This window comes from Aptenodytes forsteri, unplaced genomic scaffold (assembly GCF_000699145.1).
Source record: "Aptenodytes forsteri isolate BGI_AS27 unplaced genomic scaffold, ASM69914v1 Scaffold240, whole genome shotgun sequence".
NCBI lineage: Eukaryota > Metazoa > Chordata > Aves > Sphenisciformes > Spheniscidae > Aptenodytes > Aptenodytes forsteri.
Window position 1 is genome coordinate 161,552 of NW_008794855.1, and position 23,193 is coordinate 184,744.

At 36.4% G+C, this 23,193-nt stretch overlaps 1 protein-coding gene across 3 annotated transcripts in view; it reads left to right on the forward strand.

Moving 5' to 3' along the window:
* The window catches only part of CENPP (centromere protein P), a 169,426-nt gene that overhangs the window by 140,844 nt on the left and 5,389 nt on the right, over window positions 1-23,193 (forward strand). For all 3 annotated transcript variants that reach the window (XM_019470837.1, XM_009274616.2, XM_009274615.2), the window contains one exon: window positions 22,639-22,718. In XM_019470837.1, the coding sequence (XP_019326382.1) occupies window positions 22,639-22,718 (80 nt within the window). The remainder of the gene's footprint in view (window positions 1-22,638; window positions 22,719-23,193) is intronic.

Sequence of the window (23,193 nt, forward strand, 5' to 3'; positions counted from 1 at the left end):
CAATAGCAATGGGGAAAAAATAAATTTGTAACTGTTAAAGTCAGCACAAAACATGAGATGGGGAATTTGGGATTGGCAGTACACTGCATTTCTAAAACCTATAGCAGTTACTGCATTCCTTTTTGTAATCAGCGGTCACCAATATCCTTAAGGAAAAAAAACATTGGAGAAGGAAAAAATGTTGCTGGGAAACCTTAAGAGAAATTAAAACCAGATTTTCTCACATATTTAAAAATATTAACAATACATTGCAAAAAGCATCGAGTACTTCTTTAGGTGGGAGTAAACCTAAATTTGCAATATGAGATGTATGTAGCTAGGATTTATTTACATTAAAAAAATCTTGCTTTTCAACTGTAACTGCATCCCAATTCCAGTCCTTCACTGAAGTGAACGGAATATATAAAATATTCATATTCATTAGTATTAACTTTCTCAAGACACTAATTATTGCCACAATTCAATGCCTATTGGTTATGTTTCCATTCAATCCCACAGCACCATTTTTAGTTTGAGATATGTTTTTCTCACTTTGTATCTAAAATGCCAATGAGCAGACAGAGGGAAGTAATTTGTAAACCCTTCCTTCAGCAGCTACCTGAAATTTGAGGACAGTGTGTTTCACATACTGCCTCTAACTATGTGCATCAATGAAGAAGTTTAGTAGAATTTTGATTATTTCAATGTCTAGAGCCTGTTCTCTGTGGTGTTCCAAAGCAAATTGTCCACCTAGCTTGAATAAATATGACTTTAAAACCCTGGCCATTGTAAGTAAACGTGCAAGATTTTCACCGTCCTTCTGTCTTTCCTTTCAAATAGTATCACTTCTTTTTTCAGGTTCAAATGTTGACACTTCCCTGTATATTGGGCAATTATATTTCAGCTATTTGCTGACTTGTATTTTTCCAGAATATTCATCTTAGCAACTGAGCATGTCTTCTGTGTGTCTAAAACAGCACAATGAGCTTGGTTTGGGGTTTGGTTTTTCTCATGTGCCAGCATTGAGTATTGTTACTCATCAATATAATTTTGAGGTTTCTAACTTTTTTCTAAAATAATCATATTTTGCAGCATAAATACAAAAGATGGAGTAATTTAATTTTTTTTTGTCCTTGCCATAGTTCACATAATACTATCTCTAATTTCTGCTGTACTCAAGCTTTCTATAAACTGAAGACTATTTATACAAGTATTTTTGCATTCCTGTAAGTTTGTAGTCTTGGATCTTGATTTCGGCAGGCGCCCATTTAATTATGGGAATATAAATCTATATCAAAGACATTGCTCTAATATTTTTCAGACTTTGTAAGCTTTTCTGTTCTGGGGAAACCACATTACTAGTATCATTCTGATAAATTTAAAGTTCTCTTTTCAGTTGTCGTTGCTCAGAAATACCCCCTAAGAGATTTTCTCTGTTTCTTTCTTTCATAAAGATCACTTTCTCCTGTAAACTGTGAAAAATTCAATCTATATCAAAGACATTGCTCTAATATTTTTCAGACTTTGTAAGCTTTTCTGTTCTGGGGAAACCACATTACTAGTATCATTCTGATAAATTTAAAGTTCTCTTTTCAGTTGTCGTTGCTCAGAAATACCCCCTAAGAGATTTTCTCTGTTTCTTTCTTTCATAAAGATCACTTTCTCCTGTAAACTGTGAAAAATTCAGAATGGTTTGAAAGAGGGTTTTGAAGGTCATAGCAACCTAAACAGTTGCTAAGTTTCTAGCAGACACACCTCCTATATATATATAAAGCCTCCTATAGGCTTTCATTCATGTCCTGCCATTGCTTCTTATATACAGTTCCATTTTCGTCAATAGGCATGCACATCATACCCAGACCAAAGAGCCAGTGTTTCTCTTAAACTGTTTAAATAAAGTCTGGACTAAAATGAACATATAGAAGTCGTCTGTATTTTAAATACAGAAAATTAGTATGACTTTATCTGTGTGTAAATACCAAAAAAAGATTGTTTAGAATTCATTAAAAATAAGAATATATACTTATTTTAATGGTCTTTCCCAATTTGTTTGCCCTTTTCAAAGCCATGATTTGCTTTCCATTTAGTTGGTCGTGCTTGGTTGTACTTTCCATTTGTAGGCAAAATGGCAAAAAAACCTGTCCATATGGAACACTGTATACTTCTCTAAAAAGTGAATGCAATTTTTCATAAACATTTGTATACTGTTGCCATCTTAAATTGTATCAGAAATGAAATAAGAAAATGAATACTTGATCTTACAGATAAAAATGTTGGTTTGAGATTTCATCTGGTAGACATTGTTGCGTTGCTGCTGTGGCTTTCTTCTTTTATTTGTTGCCCGAGATGTTTTTCCATTTGTTGGTTTCAATATTAAGTAGAAATAAGTAACAGGATGCCTCTCCACTGAGAGACTGTCTCAGGAAGGAGATGTAAACTGAGGACACAAATATTTTGAAGCTTTTTAGTCAAAAATAAGGATTTGTTGGCAGCTGGCACAAGAAGACACTTTGAGGAAAATAACAAAGTTTGCTTGTGGTTTCCTTTTAATCTAAAAATTAGTTGTCTTTGCCTGTTGATTCATGTTTTCCCCATTACAAACAGTGGCATCAAATGGTTTGTTTGGGTGAATTAGTGGACAATGGCAAAAATGAGTTGTATAGCAATTCTGCAGTGCACTACCAGTGAGAATTTGAAGGGGAAAAATGGCAGGGATATATATGTGTGTGTGTGTATGTATACAGACCTAATTTTTAAATTTAATTTTTAATACCATACTGGTATTTTTATGATTATCACCCTTCTAGAGATTTATAATTCCACAGTGCACAAAATTCAGCATTGAGTACAAGTTGAAAACACCTCATGAAGTGATTATTTATGTTTGCTTTCTGATCTGACTAGCATTTGTGGCCAAACTTATGCAACTCCCATTTTGCACATTTCCTGAAACTCCAGCACAGTTCCCTCCATGTCATCTTGAGGAGGGAAATGCTATAAAAACAAACAAAAAAAATCACCAGTTTCAACAGGATATGTTATTCTGGATGACTGTGTTTGTGTTGTGTATAAACATGTCTTGTTGAAGGAGAACCTTAGCTTTGTTTGGTTTTTTCCAGAGCTCAGAAAGACTTTGTCAGTTTACCTCTTTATTGTAATTTCTATCTGTTCTTAGCAGTAAATCCTTTGCATTCCCTTTCCTTTGTTAACTGGAGGACTCATCAAATGGCTGAAGAACAAGTAGAGTTACTTCTGAAACACCGAGTTTTCTTTTCATGATACAAGATAATGAGGAGAAGCTTGCAGCTGAGGAGGGGACTGGTGAGACAGTGTGAATTGATAATTGATAATTACTGTTGTGTCAGCATGTCCTATCTACTGAGTCTCCAAACCTAGTTTAGGTCTTGCACTATCCTGTGTCTAAATGCACACCATAGGGCTTTTTGTTTCAAAACCAACAGTTATTTCTTTTGGAAAATGGTAATCTGGCTAAAAATCAACCACTTCGGAACTGAAATATTGTTTAATTGCAGTAGCAGGACATCAAAAGTTTTCTGTTAATGTCGTATCCAAAGACTCACCATGTCTCAGTGGCGGCTCAGACAAGCTAACTTTCATAGAGATATCAGTCACTGTTCTTACCCAGAGCTCCTTTCTTCATAAAAGGTATTTTGTCTTTTGGCACTACTGCTTAGAGAGCAGTTCCGTATGGATATTGAGCAGAGTTTTTGGCCTAAGAGTATTTGCCTTTAGCCAGTTTCAATGCTCGAGTGCTTTGAGAAGCACTTAAGCTATTCCTTCATCCTGCTTGCTCACTGTACAGCAGCTGTTTGAGTGAAATAGCCGTGTGAGAAGATGAAATCTTCAGTGGCAGTATTATGCATTCCTGTCTGAGTGCTGGGGTGTGCTGTCTCCAGATTGTTATCCTGCTACCGGTTTTGTGGCTGTGCTATTAGTCATATCGAGAGAACTAATGCTGTGTTTTTCATATGTCTTTGCTTTCTGGTCTGACACACGGCATAGCCACCCAAGCAGTTCTGCTAGCAGAGATGAGGGGGCAGTAGCTAGCCGGTGGAGAGAAAAAGGAGGAAAGCAAGGAGGATGGGGGAATAGCTTAAGCTGTCCCTGGATACTTGTTTTATGAAACTGTACTTTAAAACAATGCATCTCCATACAGAAATAACCTGAGCGATAACTCTCTGTTCTGCCAGAAACTGACTGAAACAATCCACTTCTTTTTACCCTAACCAAGAAATAAGATACCATCTCCCAGTGAAGTTGAAGGGAATTTGGTTTGAATCGTCCTATGTGCTCTTAAATAGCTTTTAATGACTCAGCAGTTTTATTATATTTATCTTCACTTCTTTCCTGGAATGATCTGTTCTCTATACAAAACTCTGCCTCTAGTCCAGCTTCCTCTCAGACCTGGGAGGATTGGATGACTTGTAAAGGTTTGCATTTTGGAAACATTTAAAGGTCCCAGTTGACACAGGGCCACTAGATACTGAGCTTATATACTGAGACATGGCTTGCTCAAGAGCTTTTCAGAGTTTTTTTGTACACGTTCTACTCAGCCACAACCTGTCTAACCAGTTAGTTCCAGTCTATGTTACTCTGATGGATAAGTATTTTTTGCTTTTTCAAAAATTGTTAGATTTTATAAACATCTTTGAGGTTGGTTTACTTGAAGTTTTGCTTCAAGTACAATACTTTTATTGCTATATTTTTTTCTCTTGTGTATGGAGAATTTAACTTAACTGGTGTTTTCCTCAGCTTCTGTAGTCTAAAGACTTTTGAAAACCACGGAAACATATTCCACACGTAGCAGACCAGTTCAAAGTGAAGTTATCCTGCCTTGTTATTTTATTACTTGCAATTTTAATACGGTACAGGTATCCATATGTCATGAATATTGGGAGTAAGAAAGTTTTTGCAAATAATTTGTCTCAAAGAGTAATGATTGCCTGATTATGATGTACCACATGTGGAACAAAGGTACGTTATTTACCTTATTTACTGGGATGAAGTGCAATTTTACTCATCACCTACAGGTTTAAATTATAAGTAAATTTGTTTATATTAATGCAATTACTGTAGAGTGAAACTAATGAGTGTGGAAGGAACCAGTTAATGGATATTCTGTATGTGAAGAGCCCTTTTTTTTAGCTGAAATAGTAGAGTATCAAAATATGTACAATAATTTTAAGAGAACAGTTCAGAGTAATGCTCAGAAATTGGATGTGGTTTTGTTTTCAGTGAAATTAATGATCTTTATAGCACCCTTTTATTTATATGTGTTTTAACCTGGCAAGTTTATTTTCAGATTGGGTTTGGGTTTTGGCAGTTTGTTTTTTTTAATAAAAATAATATATAGATATAGATGTAGAGAATGTGTGGCTTTCTTACCTTTCAGCAGTACTTTGGGATACTTGAATGAAAGTAAAAATGATTTTATAGTTTGTTATGAAAATATTTCTATTGTATGAGCTTCACTTAAATGATATCAGACTGAGTTTACAGAACCGTGGCTATGCAAAACTTGCGGAGATGTCGTTGCAGAGTCTGTTGACATGTCCATATTAGCTTTAACTGGTTAGCTCAAGTATCAATAGTGACAGCACAGGCAGTTTCAACCTGTCTGAGCTACTCAGGTAGGCAGGCCACCAAAGAAGGATGTGCTGTTGTGGCATCGCTATTGAATTAGCTCCACTAAGCCTAATTCATATGTATGTGTTAATCAGACCTATTGCTATATAGGCAAACATTTTGAGAAAAAAAGAAAGCCAATTACTGAGGCAGTGTTTTGTCAGCCAATTTTAATCTACCAATTTTAACACAGAGTCTCTTCAAGAGAGTAGCTACCTAATCTTATGGCTGAGCATCCATAAGCCCAACTGAAATGAATACAACTAAAATGGATGGAAAGAATGGATGATCAGAAATGAGTCTGTAAAGTGATGCATTGGTACATGTCATACTCTTGCAGAAGTTACAATGAGAGGTGTGTGAAGTAATGCTGTAGTTTCTTACTTGTCAAGTAAGAAAATACTGGGATGTAGAAAGTGGAGTAATAAGAATTGGAGATTATATGGACCATATTTGGGGACATAATGTATGTATGTATAATGTTTGTTTATAGTAACGTTTGTTTGTTATTTCAGTCACAGATTCTGAGTATTCTCAAATGTTTGTAGCAGCTCTGAGTGTGATGAATTTGTGTATTTCCTCTTTATTAGTTGCTCATTTTCTACTTCAAAACATTTTGCACTTTTGTACTGCTTTATTCATAATCCATTTACAAGCACGTAGATTGCAAGGTAACTTGTGTTGTTTTAACTGCTTAAGTGTCTGAAATGCTTTAATTGCCCTTTTTCCTTTTATGAGTGAATTTTTAAAAGATTGAGTTCACTAAAGCTAACTCAAAGCTGTGCTATAAAACAAGCCAGCAACTTGCAGAGGAGTACAAGTTATTTTTTAATTAACAAGTATTAAAAAGCTTTGATTAAAGCAAACTGTATTTTAGCACAAGAGTCATCAGCTTAGCAGCTCTTTGAATAGTGTCATAATTTAAATTTTTTTTTTTTTTTTTAAACATACCTTCAGTGAGTTTGGGAGTTGTTGGGCTTGCAGGCTGCTTGATTTTGATTTTCAGTTACACTGTCAAGTGTAAATTTCTTCAGCCACTGTGCCCTACAAAGTACTGTTAGCCTAAGATTAGTATTTAATATTTTTTAAATTATTCTAAACCATCTAAAATCTTGAAAAGGTTTCTTTATTTTTTTTATTCATATTTCAGTGAAGGAAGACTGAGCAGAGCTACCTCTGTGTAGTGGTTAGAGCAGCAAGTCTCAGCCAAGACAAAACCTGTTTTCCTCATGAAATTGAATTAAATAATAAAATGTTTTTTCTGTCTGTCTTCTGGGCTATAAAATGAAATGATTGTCATTAATACCTGTACTTTGTTCTTATGGGATGAAAAACAGTTCATAAATGAAGTATTCACCTGCATCAAAGAACTGGTGATGATTTCACGCATCCATCTACTGTAATGCCCCAGCATGTTCTAGAGGATAATGCACCGTAAGCTTGTTCCCAGCAGTACAGCTCTACAAAGTATAAGGGTAGCATTTGTTTTGTTCTGCAAGCATGCATGAACTTAAATTTTCAATAATCAAGATAGACAAATGGGAAGAAATGGCAACTATTGTCACCAAAGTATATATATGTAACAAAACGAAGATGTAACTGCATCCAATACTGAATTTTTACCACTAGGTAAAAGAAAGTTAGCATGACTAACAGTAGTGGTGAAAATAAATGAAAAGATACAGTATTTCAACTATGTAACTGACTCACTGGAAAAGGCTTTTTTTTTCCCCCTACATACTACATTGATTATTAAAGCAGTTGGGAAGACAGAAGGACTATTTGTGTGTGATTTTTATACTATATTTTGGAGCAAGCATTGATATCTAACTATTTATTGGCTACTTTTTCTATATTTCATGGCCTTTACTTGTATTACACAATGTGTTGTACAAGGTGGAATAAACTGATTTTGTCAGAAGCGTTTGCTGGTTTTATTTCAGAGAGTTGGGAGATTTTATAAGGTACATTCACAGCGAGTACTTTGGTAATTGAATGTTATGACATCTTTGCTTCAGAAATTAGCAGGAAAGATCCTATGAGTTAATAAGGATTGAATTGTTAGAAAGGCAGTAATTCTGAATTCATAGGGCAATAGGATATGTTAGAAATGAGAAATGTGATTTTGGAGTTGTAAGAGCTGTAGAGCTATCATTTGAATTGTTTTTAAGAGGCATAAATATGTACGTAGTCTAGACAGTGCTACTTTTGCACTGGCAGGGGCAGCTGCAAGTAAATGATGATACAGGAGCTGATTCCAAAACAGAGAGGGGAAAAAATAGAAAAAGCCAAAGATGAAGAATATGCTGGAGGCCTCAAATGTTAGTTCACAGTGTGTTTTGGAAGAGTCATCCAGAGGTCTTTCTACAGGGGAAAATATGAATATTGAAGTAATCCAGGATTACTTTTAAAATAACATTATAGTGCTTGCCTTTCTTCTCAAATGTTTCCTACCTAACAATTGGATTATCTGTGTATACCTTACAGTGCCTGCTATGAGACTTGGCTTGGGTTTGGAAATGTAGCCTGTCTGGGTGTTACATCCTCGTCTTTTTATACAAGCTGGGGACAACTGCATGTTTAAATTCTGGGAATGCAAAAATCTTCCTTTTGTTTGTTGCTTTAATTTCCTTTTTCTTGAACTATTTTTACTCATTTTACTCATTACTATCAAACTTTTTGATTGTACTCTTTGCTCACTTGTACTTGCCCCTTTTCCCCTCTTTTCCTTCTCTTTTATCCTTTCTCCTTTTTTTCCTCTTTGTTATTGTTGCTTCTCTCCCTCTTTTTCTCCATGTACATACAAGAAAATCAAACACTGGATTATTGGTGCTTCTCATATGATTTTATGTTGTTTGTCCTGTTAATATGCCTCAAATAATTATAATTTCATTTATTGCTGCTTGAATTAGAATGCTGGAAATGTCCGCACTGTTGCTTATATTGAAATGGCATGATAAAATAAAATCTTTTAAAATAGTGCTCTTACTTTGTGTGGAAACTTGAAATTTTGAGTACCCAGTTAGTCTATGGTATTTATTAATAGAATTAATAATTGATCATATGCTTATGCAATTAGCAGTTGATCTGTGTAGGCCATCAGGTCAAAGCCTGAAGGGCATACCCGTTTCACTGAGCTGCTAATCATAGAATCATTAAGGTTGGAAAAGACCTCTAAGATCATCGAGTCCAACCATCAACCCAACACCACCATGCCCACTAAACCATGTCCCTAAGTGCTCCATCTACACGTCTTTTAAATACCTCCAGGGATGGTGATTCAACCACTTCCCTGGGCAGCCTGTGCCAATGTTTAACCACTCTTTCAGTAAAGAAATTTTTCCTCACGTCCAATCTAAACCTCCCCTGGCGCAACTTGAGGCCATTTCCTCTCGTCCTATCACTAGTTACTTGGGAGAAGTATATGGAATGTAGGTAATACTGTGTAATATGCAGTAATACTATGGAAAAAAGAAATACCCCTGACATTAGTTGTTCCTTCCTAAACTGACTTTACTAATAACCCAAATGATTGTGGAATTGCTGAGTATGCCATTTTGAATCAAAGCAATGCATTGCTATACACCATGCATTACTAACTTAGTCCTTTTGCAAAGCACGCTGAATTCCAACAGCCCTGAAGTCATTCCGCCATCCAGATCCATGATCATTCCTTCTGGAGTCACCAGTAGCTCGGGCCAAGCGGTGGCATTTTGCCATTGGTCTGTGTGGAGAACAGTCGGTAGCTGTGGGTAGAGTTTGCGGAGGAATTTGGGATGGGTGCGGACAGGGACTAGAGGGCTTGAAGGCTTCTTGTGCTTCCTCAAATCCAACAGTGTAAAGCATGTTCTGGCAAAGGCTGGTGCTCGAGTATCCACACTGCAAACATGCGTTATTCTACAGCTTTATGTTGTTGAGTTAGGATTAATCTTCTTGTTGGTATATAACTGCGCAAAGGAAAGCTTTAAACATACACTAGGTTTATATGCATGAATGCCTTTGTTACTTTACTTCCGTAGAGCTTTAAAAACACTAGAGAATTAAATGATTGTTTGAAAAACTGAAGAAGAAAAAAAGATAAAGTTAAGCTGTAACATTAGCTAATTTTCTTTCAACTGGACTTCTACAAGAACAAAATTTATTGTTGTTGTTTGAAATGTTTCTGTGATGCCAGCCGTTTAAATTCAAATAAAAAAATGCCTCGGGATTGCATTGAAAGTGAGTGAATTACACTGGCAGCTAGTATTAGTATTACTATTACTTCTTTGTATTGTAGCAGTACCTAGCAATAAAACAAATATTTATACACATACATCACAGTACGTTCTTGGTGACTGCAACTTTGGCATTTAAAAACCAAAAGAAGGTGGAGCATGAAAATATGTTTTTGCCTGGCAGCTGCATGTGATTTCTCCTAGTGAATACACTAAAGAATTCTCATCACTGCCCTAAATTCGTTTGTACTTGGCAGTATACAAATATTTGAGTCAAAATCATCCTTGTTCTGAGAGACTTAGTCTAAGGTATACTACAGAGTTGCAGAGTGAAGAGCGTTACATTTTTTCGGTGTTCCTTATTTTTTCTTCTGTTTTGTTATTTGGGTTTTTGCTGCTGTCTTATTAAAGTAATTTAGTAGATCGAAGTTTGAGGATAGTTGACCATTTTTACGAGCCTATTATTTATCAGTGGATAGACAACTTTACACCCTTATGCATACAATAATTATAAATTATTAAATGTTTTTGTGTACTATAAATCTCTTCTCATAGATGCTTGGGTCTTCTGCTCAAGAATATTTCCTGTGTCACTGTTGTTTATGCTAAGAATGTGTTTGATAAACTGAAATGTCATGCTTCTGACAGCCAGATTTAAAGAACCATATTTGGGTATTACATGAAAGGAATTCAGTGGGTTTAAAGCTTTCAGGGTCTCTTCAACTGGACTGGCTCCTTCTCTTGTTGATAGCGACAGGCGTGTTAGCATTTCATGTTAGTCATTATTTTCACACAAGCAGAATATTTAAGGCAACTGATAATTGTTAATAACCAGACAAATTAAACCTACTAGGTGGCAAATTTTTGTTGAGACTGTCTTAAATGTTATGCTTTGTAGAACCATTAAAAGAGGATGTTTTGTTGCAAAGATTTTAACCTATATATAGCATGTGTTTTTATAGAAGGCTTCACTTTTCACCTAATGCAGATGTTAAACCTTTTTCTGATGCTCAGTAGTGATAATACTACTACTACAATGGTATTTGTGAAAATAAGTACTGATTTATGAGAAATGTGTTTTACGTACATATCTGCATATGTTTAAAGAAAAATCTGGTCCTTATGGTGGCTAGATAAATGAGTATTATTGTACCCCATGCAGTAGGGAATGCTGTGGACATTGTCATTCATGCACTGATATAAAATCTGGGTGGAACTAAAAAAGTATATCTTTATTTTTGAGTGCAAGTCACACAAGAAGTTTTTTGGTTTTGTGCAAACACAGATTGCACCTTTGTCACTGGTGTCCAGTAAAGATTACAGTACAGCTACTGCTTTCTTAAGATATCAAGGTGATAGTACAAGCAGATTTGACAGCTACTAATTGACCAAAACACTCTCTGCTGTTGGACAGTTTGGTCTAAGTGACAAAAGATCGACCTCTTAAACAGTTTATGTCTCTCAGTGAGAAATGAAAACTGATATTTAGATGTTCCAGGTGGGTCTATGGACATACGCGTCTTTACCAGGTAAGATAAATGTTTGCCCACATAGAAGTGAATAACTCCTCAGAGTCTTTCAGGAAGGCAGTTCTCTAAGCTTTATTTGAACAAGACTCCAAATACCTTTCCTATACCTGATCTATTAATTGGCAGTCAGTGTTAATAAGTAAGTAATAATAACTGGTTTATTACATTATTTTATTCTGTCCTCTACTGTGTGCCATCCTTCTTGCTTTGAGTTTCTCTCTGCAGAGTGTGTAGTAGAAAAAACTTGGGGGAGGGATGCAAGTGTTGATGCCGCACAACAATTTGTAATACATATTTTGGGTATATTTTATTTATGATAATTACTGGCTGGTTACATGAACTGACTCACTGGCTAATGAAGTCAAGGGAAAAATTCTCTCATCTGAGGCAGGTACATTATCTTTGTAGGGATAACATATCTCAAAGAACTCCACTTACTGTACCAATGGGCAGCTGTTCTTCTAATTGTAGAAATTAATGGAGTTTTATTGATTAACAGTAGTTGACTGACTCTTGTCCTTAACTCTGCACTTTTATCTTCTATCTGATCCACAGTCATGATGAAATAACCACAGTAAATGATCAACATAAGCTGAATAACTTGTCTAAAAACTTTTTTTAATCATGCTTTTAAAAAAGTAAATGCCTAACATTGAGCTTATTTAGATTAACTACATGTTCTTCGTTGTGTCCTATGAATTTTTTTTTTTTTTTTTAAATTAATCAGGGTGGTACTTGGGAAAAAACTAACACAGCTTCAGAGTCAAGTCATTAACTAAATTCAGATGCTTTTATTTATATTATGTTTAAAATCTGCTGTCTGGACAAGCTTGATAATGTAAACTGTACAAAAGCAAGTTGGATCACACTTGATAATCAACTTTTCTGTGGTATTTCAAATCCAAGTTGCTTCATGCAATTCTGGACCCTTTTACTAAGCCATCAAAAAGGCTTGGAGAGAATCTTTCATCATCTTCTATACAGAAAAATATTTAAAGATCTCTAAAGTATCTTGCTTCTGTTGTAATGGAAGAAAACACAAACTTAGCTTAATTTCTCCTAAAAATGCTTTTCTTCCAGTCTACTTCCTTCAGATTATTGAAACATTGGCTCACAATTATTTCTTCCCAAATTGTTGATTCTTCATGCTGTTCTGTAATATGGCATCTCTTTTTCTTTCATAATTTTTTTGTCTCTGTACTGTCCTTGACTGCTTAGTATCTCTTTTGCTGAATTAGACATATCCACTGATTTCCACAGCGGTGGGGGTTTCAAAATACAATGTAATGAAAACTAGTATGTCAGTAAACTTGCGGAGGAAGAACAGAACTACCGAGCTCTACTGGTTTACTGTGGGTTTCCACTGAAAGAAATGCCCAGGTGCAGTGTTAATGCTCTCCCACAAAAACCAAATGAATTACTAAGTCCTGGACTTGGAACTGTGCAGATAACTGTGCAGAGGATGGCTCTACAGCCATCTTAGTATTAAGACAGTGTGTTTTAAAAGTTAAATAAAATAACTAGTAAGCCCTAAAATTTTAATCTAGAAAAATGGGGTTATTTAAACTTAAAAAGGCAAAGAGAAAGCCAGAGCTAATTCAGAGGATATGATTCTTCAGTTTAAGTAGATAGTCAATAATATCTGGTATAGGAGTAAACAATAGGGAATGTGTTCTCCCTGAGTAGCAGATGGCAGGCTTCATCTGTGTATATATTCTTACACTGATCAACAGGGCCGGTAGACTTGTTTCCAGGAGGAGGACAGGCTTTTGTGAGCCAGGCAACATCCAGGCCCTCGGTTCCAGATGACACATCTGACAGGATTGCACTGAAGTCGATCTGGTAGCAGCAGAAGCATTCTTGGTTTCTGGGCTCCTTTTCTAGCCTCTTGCCCGTGGCCCGCTGTAATCTTCAGGTTTGCCTGTGACTGTCCAAGAGAGCGGCATTAATAGGTGAAGATCATTTTGGAACCTAGGGGTAGTGCAGGGTGTCCAGTGGGGAAATGCAGTCTCTGAAGGCAGAGCCGAGGGAGCCTGCAAGTCTTTTCAGCTGTTCTGGAGAAGTGTATTCTAATTTCCAATATGCCTATTTACTATAGAAACAAACATGGAATAAAGTACCTTGGTGCTTTTGCTTTTAGAAACATTGGTTTGTAAATGCGCACACATCATTGGTCAGGAGTATAATTTTTTGTAAACTAGCGGAAATCTTTTGCCTCGACAATTTTAAAGAGAAATAACGGAGAGAAGACTTGTCTCTTCCCCAGCAAGAAAAAACAGTAAACGAAACACATCTGCAACTTCTGTGTTCGCTAAGTGTTTATTATATACCCCTTCCTCTTCTTTCCGAGGTTTCATTTTCATTTAATTCTATTTTTCCTCACATTTTAAAAATAAACCTCTAGTATGTATTTAATTTCTTCTCAGTCTGCTGTAATTAAGTTGCAGATAAACATATGGTTACCATATGACAAAGTGATATTGAAAGGAAATGCTTTGTAAGAGACACAATAGTATGCATACTCAGGCCTAGGCAATGCTGGTTTAGCTCTTCTGTAGACATACAGCTTAGATCCAATTATGAAAATACAAATAGTCTGGTAAATTAATAGTGACATAATGAATAGTGACAAACTGAAATCATGGTTGATTCAAGCATGAAAAATAACATTATGGAAATGTGAAAGAAGGAAAATAAATGGCAATGGAAGCAGAGTAGGGGCCAAAAAAGAGAAGCTATAATCAACTGAAGGATAAAAAAAAAAAAGAGGAACAAAGCAAAGAAACTTCATTGGCAGTTTGCTAATGCTACATGGGTTTTGGGCTGGCGATAAGTGAGACTTCCTCCCAGTTGGTTTCAGGTGCTAGTGCATTGACTTAACTTAAGAGGTAGTTGTAAGATTGAATCTTAGCGAAGTGATCTATAACTGCTAAAAAACCACAGGTCTGAAACTAGGTGGATGCAGAGCAATTTTCATTCAAGTAGCCAGCTGTACGTATACTACTGGAGGAAAGCAGGCATATCCTGAGCTTGTAAGGAAATTTTGGTAAACATTTTCTGCAAAGATTTCCCCTGTTCAGAGTGACATTCATACTGTTATTCCTCAAGTCTGCCCCCAAAATTCTCCTTTCCTCTACTGTCCTCTGCGAAAAAGGAAACATGCATGTTGGTAGTATTGCTTGTGGCTTTAGTTTTAAAAGAAGGGAACTGAGCAGTGTGTTAAGATGTAATATGACTGCCATGTAGACAAAACTACTTTTTCATTGTGCGCTTCTTTTTGTAAACTACTTTGGTACTGAAGACACTTGTAGTTTTGTGTAATTTGCATAACACAGATTACCAGCAAGACTGTTTTACTTGAGTAAAATGTGTACTTAGATGGGAAGATGGAAGATGCGTTTATTCTGAGACATAATTATGAGTGGTGAAGTTTCATAAATCCATTTTGCAAATACAGTGTTTTTATGCTGTGTAATTTAGTTGAAGGGGGAAAGTGCATTGTCTTTTCTTGGTTTCGGTTCCTTTAATTGCACAAAATGAGAAACTTCATGGTGACTTTTGAGATCCTTTATGCTTTGAACTTTCAACGTGCCATTCTTTGAATACTTGAAGATATGATTCTAGCCCTTGCAAAGTATTTTAGGCAGTTTTCAGTGTAGACATTAAAAAAAATATAGCATGCAAGAACACATTTATAAAATGTCTCTCTTTTATAATTCTGTAATTCATATTTTATTGTTTAAAAACAGGTTTTGTCAAAGTTTTTCTCCTGCAGTAGTAGATACAAATTACTTTCATAGCTATAATTTATTACATATCCCAGTTGCTTCAAACTGGTATTTATGCTTATCCAAAAATAAAAGCATGCTGCCATCTTCCTAAGCATATAATGATCTGACGCAAGTTGACCTCTGATGTGCTAATAATGTTTGTATTTTTATGCTTTGAGATTTAGCTAAACATACTGTCTATTTCCTGTAACGATTGCCGTATTTTACTCTAATTTAAATCATTGACCTTAGGTTACAACACTGTTATCTTTCAGGCACAGAGCAAACTGTCTTTCTTTCTCTTCACAAAACCATGTGAAGTGGCAATGCGGAAGCTAATAGTACACCCCACTTGAGCGTCTTGCCATTGGAACATGCTGTTTTGGATGCAGAACTTCCTTTGGTGCTGAAGCTTCAGCAATACCCGTTTCCTAGCATGGATATTTAGGTTTAGTCCTGAAAAAAAAAAAATCTGGTCAAGTAGGGCTGTGTTGATGCTAGGTTTCCTCATGTTTCTGTGTCTGTTACTCAAGTCTGAATCTCATTATGACAAAATGGCCAATAGGAAAACATTATTTAAGCACACACAGCCCTCCCTAAAACATCAGTGTTGTTAATCCAACAGATATGGGACTCAGCCATACTTTTTCTTTAAAGCCAAGTATAGAAGTGAATAGAATTTGTACAGCATTATTAGTTTTTTAAACATCTTTAACATTTTAAGTTTGAATAGATCTCTGCGTGAGAAGAGGCAGTAGATGGAGATTTGCATCTTGTGGAATTACTGTAAAATTATACTAGAGTGCAGAAGGTGGAGTTGATCAAGTGGGTTTTGTGCAGTGCTAGCTATCATTTGAGAAGCACAGAAATATTTTGTGTTATGTTGTTTCTAATGTTCCATATGTTTTAGTATAGAAGGAAGTTAGAATGAAAGATTTTTTTTTTTCTTGGACCTAGGTATTCAAATTATTTGTAGAATGCTACCTCAGCAATTATGTATTGTGTTTCTTACTCTAATTGCACAATTTTGTGGCACTAGGGACATGGTTTAGTGGTGGACTTGGCAGTGTTAGGTTTACGGTTGGACTTGATGATCTTAAAGGTCTTTTCCAACCTAAACGATTCTATGATTCTATGAAGATCTATCACAAACTCATATGACGGACAGAGACAGATCAAGCAGGGAGTGGGACACTGATTCCCAAAGTAGGCTATTATGAGATACTACCATAACTGGGATGCTGATAAACTTTCTTGCTCTAGAAACTAAAATAAAAAAAATACTGGTTTTTAGTGAGATCCCAGTTCTGCATTGCTCCAAGTTAGGGAATAGCCACAGCATTGCTCCAAATGTCAGTAGACAATAATGGTGTAACTGGATAAATTGCTTTCTAAATGTTCCTCTGTTGCTGTAGTGGAATTCATTTTAAAAACAAACCTTACAAAAATAGTTTAAAACTGTGAATCATACACGTACGTACACACAGTGAATGGCTGTACGAGGGAAAAACAGTGGATTGAGGTTTCACTTCATCTTCTAATTCTTGTCCCGTAGGCTCATTACATACTTTAAAGCAAAAGTCCATGTGTAAATGTTGAGTGTAATGTAATCAACACTCTACATACCAGATACAGTTTTTATGTAATACAGAATTTGTTTCCACGGAAAGATACCGAAGAGAATATCAAATGGCATATAAAGAATACTTTCTTTTTCAACCAGAAAATGTGTGGCATGGGGTAAAGTGTTTTTTCCTTCACAGTGTAAATGTTTAAGCTTTACAAATACTGCAGTAGCTTCAAAAGTCCTTTGTTTCCAGTATTAAGCTGCTGGAGAAACAAAGATTTAAACATGTCAGCCTGTAAGATAAACATACTCAGTTAGATTCTGGGGTGTATCACATGACAGTAAATTCTAAGTAGTTCTCTCAGAGTAAGTTATATAGCGTTCTATAGTCACTGTTTTTTCGATATTTTACGAGTCTATATTTTACCTGTGCGACTGATGCTTCTGAAAAATAAGAGGAAATTCAGTCACTTTACATTTGCATCAGTTTTACATATACAAGAACAGATCTTGGCAGACAAAGCTAGTCAATTTAACAATAATTTAATTATTTCTGTTGATGTTGGGTAGTTACTTAATGGACTGGTGTTTGTTTATTTGGCCAGATTTAAAGCAGTGGAGGGTGCTCGGTTTGCCCATAGTTGACATTGTCTTTATAACACTGGAGTCATTTAAATAAGTGTGGCAGCCATAATGCTGGGTTTCTTTGTAAAAAAACTAAACATTTGTATCCCTCCTGTTTGTCTAATGCTTTCTGTTTGGTGGATACTAAACAAATCCCTAAGGAGACATAGTATAGATATGCTGATTATGCTCATACATTTAAATTGTAATTACCATCTGTCTGTCTTTACATACTTTTTAAAAGCTCCTTGAAATGAAACTTGAGGCGAAATCTAATCTAACGTGTAGCACAGTAAAAACAAAGACTCTTTCTGGAGGAATTTTCCCCTTGTGAACCGTTTGTCTTTCTGACTCAGTAATTCCAGATCATCAGACTGGAAGTCTTTTACTGAATGTTGTGATACGGCGCTTTCCATAGTCAAATTTTGGACCTTTCAGGCTTTGAGCGTAATATTTAATGACACTGCTAGTGTTTACAGTATTCTGTTAAGAATACTTCAACACTGCCATTGTGCAGCAAAAACTTCAACATAAAGAACATCAACTTAAGCATGTGACAGACTTGCAGCATCTGCAGGCAATGGGTTCCTCTTCTCCTTTGCACATTCTAAAGGTTCCAGACTTTTCCTGTTGATCTTCGGTTCAAAAGAAGTCTCAAAAAAATGCAAATTTGAGACAAAACCTTCTCAAAACCATGGCTATCTTATACATCTGCATCTGCCTACATTACAGGTTTTTCTTTCATCCTTGTATTCAGATTTTGAGCGTACATCAATTTATACAGTGCTGCTCTTGCCCAGTCAAGCAGTGGAGGGGAATGAAAGAAGAAAAAAGAGGATGCATTTCTTTTTAGATACAGTATTACTCATTTCTCAGTTACATTGTATTGCCAGACTGTTTTGTCTTATTTGTTGAAGTCTGAGGTGCATGTTGGTACCAGAAAAGTTAAATTTCTTGGAGAAGTTTTTCATTGACTTAGGGCTTGCCACCGTGCTTTAAAAATACAGGAAAGTATAAATCCTTGTTATATTTTCATGTTGGTGACAGCTGTCTTACAGGATAAAATATTTTAGTTAATTGAAATGCATTAACAAATGTATTGTCCAATATCTAAAAATGAAACTCATCAAAGCAATTTAAATTACATTTCTAGAAAGATAATTGATTGAAAAATGTATACGCGACGTTCAGTTTATGACAGATTAACATAGTTTGTGACTACAGGATAAGAGTTCTTGGTGAAGTTAGCACCAAATATTTTAGCAATGTGCATAAGGACAGATAAATTGTAAGACCAGATCTCATAAATGGAATTGTAGTTATCTGGGCTAGCAGAAGGCTTAGTAAAAGTAGAAATACAAACTAATTTCCAAAAATGTAATTGCTGCACTTAATTTCATTTTGTAGCCTGGTGATTGCTGGTTTTAAGTATCTGTAGGACTTGATCATGGTAATAGTAAAATTACTCCTTTTGTTGTTATCTGAGTTAGACTACTGTAATTTAAAAATCAGATTGCTGCTAAAACCAGAGAATGAGGCTGTTGGAGAACACAGCTACTTCGAATTCGGACTCTCATCAGGAGCGCATGGGGCAGTACGCTGGGATGGCTTCCCACTTGATGCCTTCTTAAGGGATTGACCTAAATTTTTGCAGTGGGTAGCAGACTGGTGGCAATGGATTTGATTGTTTAATGCTTCTGGAATTTAATTGTGTTGTTACTGGTATTCTACGGTGTCTAGAATTTTCATCATTTTTGCAGATAATTTGCGTTTGAATTACTGAAGTTTACATTGTTGTTGTTGTTATTTAAGGCCTTGATGTTACCACCATGTGGATGATACTGTGGCCTTAGCTAGGCAAAACATACATATAAATCACCCTAAATCAGAGCCTAAATGGAGCACCTTTGGTAAATTTAGAAGTAGCTTACACCTATGGAGGGACTCATAGTAGCATGACTTGCATAGCACTCTTCATGTACAGTCCTTCTTATAGAATGCCAAGTTCAAAATTGCAAGTAAGTGTTAACGATTGTTCCATCTAAGAGCAGAGTAGCATATTTTCTTCCTAAGTGGGTTAGAAGCAAATTTGTCTTTTAGTGTAGCTTCTGCCTTGCCAATTTTGCTTTGCATTCTTAGTCGTGGCTTCTAAGCTGAATAACTTAAAACATTTTCCTTAGAAGAGTTTTAGTATGCAGAAAATTGCAATGCAATTTTAAACAGCTGAAGAATAATCTATTTTGTTTAAAAATAGATAACTCCAAGTGTATTCACTCGGATGGCTCTGTGTGTGTGTATGTGTAAAATCTGTCATGGGAGAAAGGGAAGACTGTGTATTCCATCATGATGGTCGTCCCTTTGTGATTTGAGACTATTTCTGCTTTACATAAAAGTTCCCAAGAGATTCCCCTGCTTGGACTTCTGAAGGAGCTGGAAAAACGATTTCCGTCCAGAAGTAATAATAATAGCATGGACTTTTGGTTTTGATCATAACCTGACATTTAAAAGTCATCTGAGGAAAGATATTTCTTGATTAAAGTCAGTTTTTGCTTAATGCAGTTGTAGCTGATCTTTCCCATCTGGTATCGCGCCCCTTGATGTGATATCTTTCAGTTGCCCAGTGGCCACTTCACGAGATCCCATAGGAGTTACTGACTTTCCCAAGGGACCTTTCAGTGGATGGGGTCATTCTGTTACCCTGGTGGTTATTCGGCCTTTCTTTTCCCTGGGGAAAACTTAGAAAAGTGACAGTTGCACAGCAGAGAATATGAGGTGATAATCCGATACCTACAAAGTGTATTTGGAATTGTAGTTCTGTCAGGACTACTGCAGCTTGTGCATACTGTGTGCCTGGTTTTTCATTTACGTGCCACATCCCCACGTTTTACCTGTGGGATACAGACATCACGTTTTACATGTGGAATATGGAAGGTAGATTGTGTGACTGCATTTCCTGGGTTTTATTCCCTAAAGTGTCAGCATTTAACATTGCTCGCATAATCCTGGGTGCGGTAGTTTTGCTTCCTGCTTCTGCTGCGCTGTCATTCTAAGGAGTCACCCTTAAGTGAGACGGGCAGACACCTCCTTACGTGGGTCTGGGCGAGGTACTGCTTCATGCCACTGTTATTACTTCAGTTTTAGTGTGTAATACGCCTGAAGAGAGATGTAGGTATTTGTGTTTGGGCTTTTTGTGTGTTTTGTGGACTGCTAAGATATGATCTTTCCTGCTAAGAAGCTGGATTTTATCCCAAATCCTGAGAATTTCACACAAGATCAGATTCTCACAGCATTTATTGAAGGCACAGAATAACCGCTTCCTGTGTGCAGAACTCACCAGCGCAGTCTCTCCCAGGTAGGAGGAAGCTTTTAGGCAACAGAAACTTAAACACTTTGAGATTTCCTTGAGACACCTCTGGTTTCTGTACAACATAAAATACCTCCCACTAGCTGGGGGTAAATGCATTGATTATGGCAGCTACGCAGGAACTCCCAAACAAGTCATGGGTGCATTTTACAGCGGCTTGAAAATTGGAACTCTTCTCTAGTGCCTCTGATCTATTTTCTCTTGTGATTCCCAAAGGCCTCAGTATGGGCGGATGAAGATACAACACAACTCGGTGTTTAGCTATGGTATACTTGGGATCTCTTCTGAACGAGGAACTCAACTCTTGAGTTCACCAGGTACAAGCTAATCCTAAATTTCTAGTATTGGCAACCTGGAGCTCAAGAGATCGCTAGATTCTCGGAGACCTATGATACCAGAGAAATGAAGGCACGTAATGAATATCAAAGACATGGGTTATTGAGAAGGAAAGCCTGAAAAACTTGTTTTATTTTGTCATCAGAGGAGCATAAATCCACAGGGAGTAAAGCTGAAAAAAGACCCCTGTTCTGCTAGGCGAGTGTCCTTAGGTCAGGCCACGTTTTCATGCTGTAACTACTGTGCACTTTGTTGCCCCTTATGTGTCTTTGTTCCCAGGATAGATCGTGGTCTTTATCCCTATGGTGAATACAGTACTAGATACTTTGTAGAAATTAAAACTGGCAAATTCCATGTGTTTTATGTCATTTGGCATTCTGCACAAACCCCCTTCAGTTTGTCATAAATTCCTAAACCAGAGCAAGGTCACATCTGGTAGCAATTTCAGTCTGCCAGATGAGGCGTAATCCTGTAAAACCTAACTCATTTTCTCCAGTGCTTTTCAAAGACGAGCTCTCCTGCTCCTTTTCCATAAGACATACCACTTGCCCTGTGAGCTCTGTAGAATGATTTAGGCTAACAGTCTTTTCACGCTTTATAAACTGCAATTTTTGGAAGACAGCTTTGTATCCAGTACCTAAGGCAGTACAAGCAAGTAACAGTGTTGAAGTCTTCACAGTAACAGGCTGCGTCTAGATTCTGTTTTCTTTTGCAATAGCATGTCCCTGCAGGACGCAGTAATTGTGTTCTTTCTCAGTATTTCAGTCCGTACGGATCTCCTCGTACTCTGAGTAACCTATCGTCTCGCATACTGCATAACTTCTAAAGGATCCATACGTAGCTACTATTCTGCTTTTTTTTTACATGTTTTTAAAATAGTTACAGCAAGTTAGGAGTCTTAGGTAATTCAAGATATACACACTGAAGACTGTAAATTATTAGATGTACTAACAAAGTAATGGAACGATGATCAATCTTTGCACACTGTAGTAAGTGAAAATAGCTCTGATTCCCAGTAATGTGGAAGTTTAATAGTAGGCAGTAGTTGTATACGTTTTGTCATTCTCCATTGTCCCATTAGCTCTTGGTAATAACGGTTATTTTGGTATCTCGTTGCCTTTATTACTTTATGCTTTCAGAGCACTGCGTGGAACTTGGTGATCCATTTTCTCAAAAGGAGTAGCAAAACAGAGTGTACTAGTAAGGTTTTTTTTTGTGAAACTGTGATGTATTATAATGTGTGTTATTAAATCAAATTAAAAAAACTTAGTTAAAAGATATTCTTTCAAGGTTTCCTGCATCTTGCATAAGGACTTCTAAGGCCTGTTTGTACAGGTGCACGATACTGTTTTGTTCTCTGAGGTGACCAAATTTAAGTACCTCTTGATACCACGTGAATGATACTAAAAAAACCCCAAACCATCAAAACTTAAAAAGCACGTCAGAATTTTAAACTATTAGTATCCTTACTCTTAACTATTAAAAATGCAAGCTAAAAGTGGCAGCATATTAAAATCCACTGCAACTGGAAAGCACTACCTAGAAACCACCTTGTCTACTCCGATTTTTGTGACCTAATTTATACCCTTTTGAACTTCTTTATTCACAGGGCAAATACCCTGATGTTGTGACCCTTCCGGAAGGACTGCTGGGAGATTATCTAATTCTAAGGAACCCCAAACTTTCTGGGTAAGCCAATAAATACATTTCTCGATTTATGCAGATGAAGGATTGTGAAATGCATATTGACAATCTATACATAATCGGTCTGCTTGAACATTAAGTCACTCTTTGGTTTAGAACGCCTCTAAACACAGAGATTAGATGATGTGCGTTACGTTTTAGGGCTATAACCACACATTAAAAACACGAGGAGAAAAAAACAAAAAACCCCAAAATATATGTACAGACCGCCTGCATGTGACCTTGTGAGGTAAGTCAAGCAACTGTGTTGCTACTGTGGGTACCCACTCTTTTAAAAAGCTAGGTGGAAAAAAATAAAGGGCTCCAGCAGGGCTTTTCATCTGCATTTTAAGAAAAAAAAAAATCTATTACTATCTCTGTTTTGGAAGCTCATGCAACAATGAAGAGGCTAAATTCAAAGTGTAGGAATGTGGGATGCATCCTCCCTCTCATGCATCAGAAAACATGTCATGTTCGACTA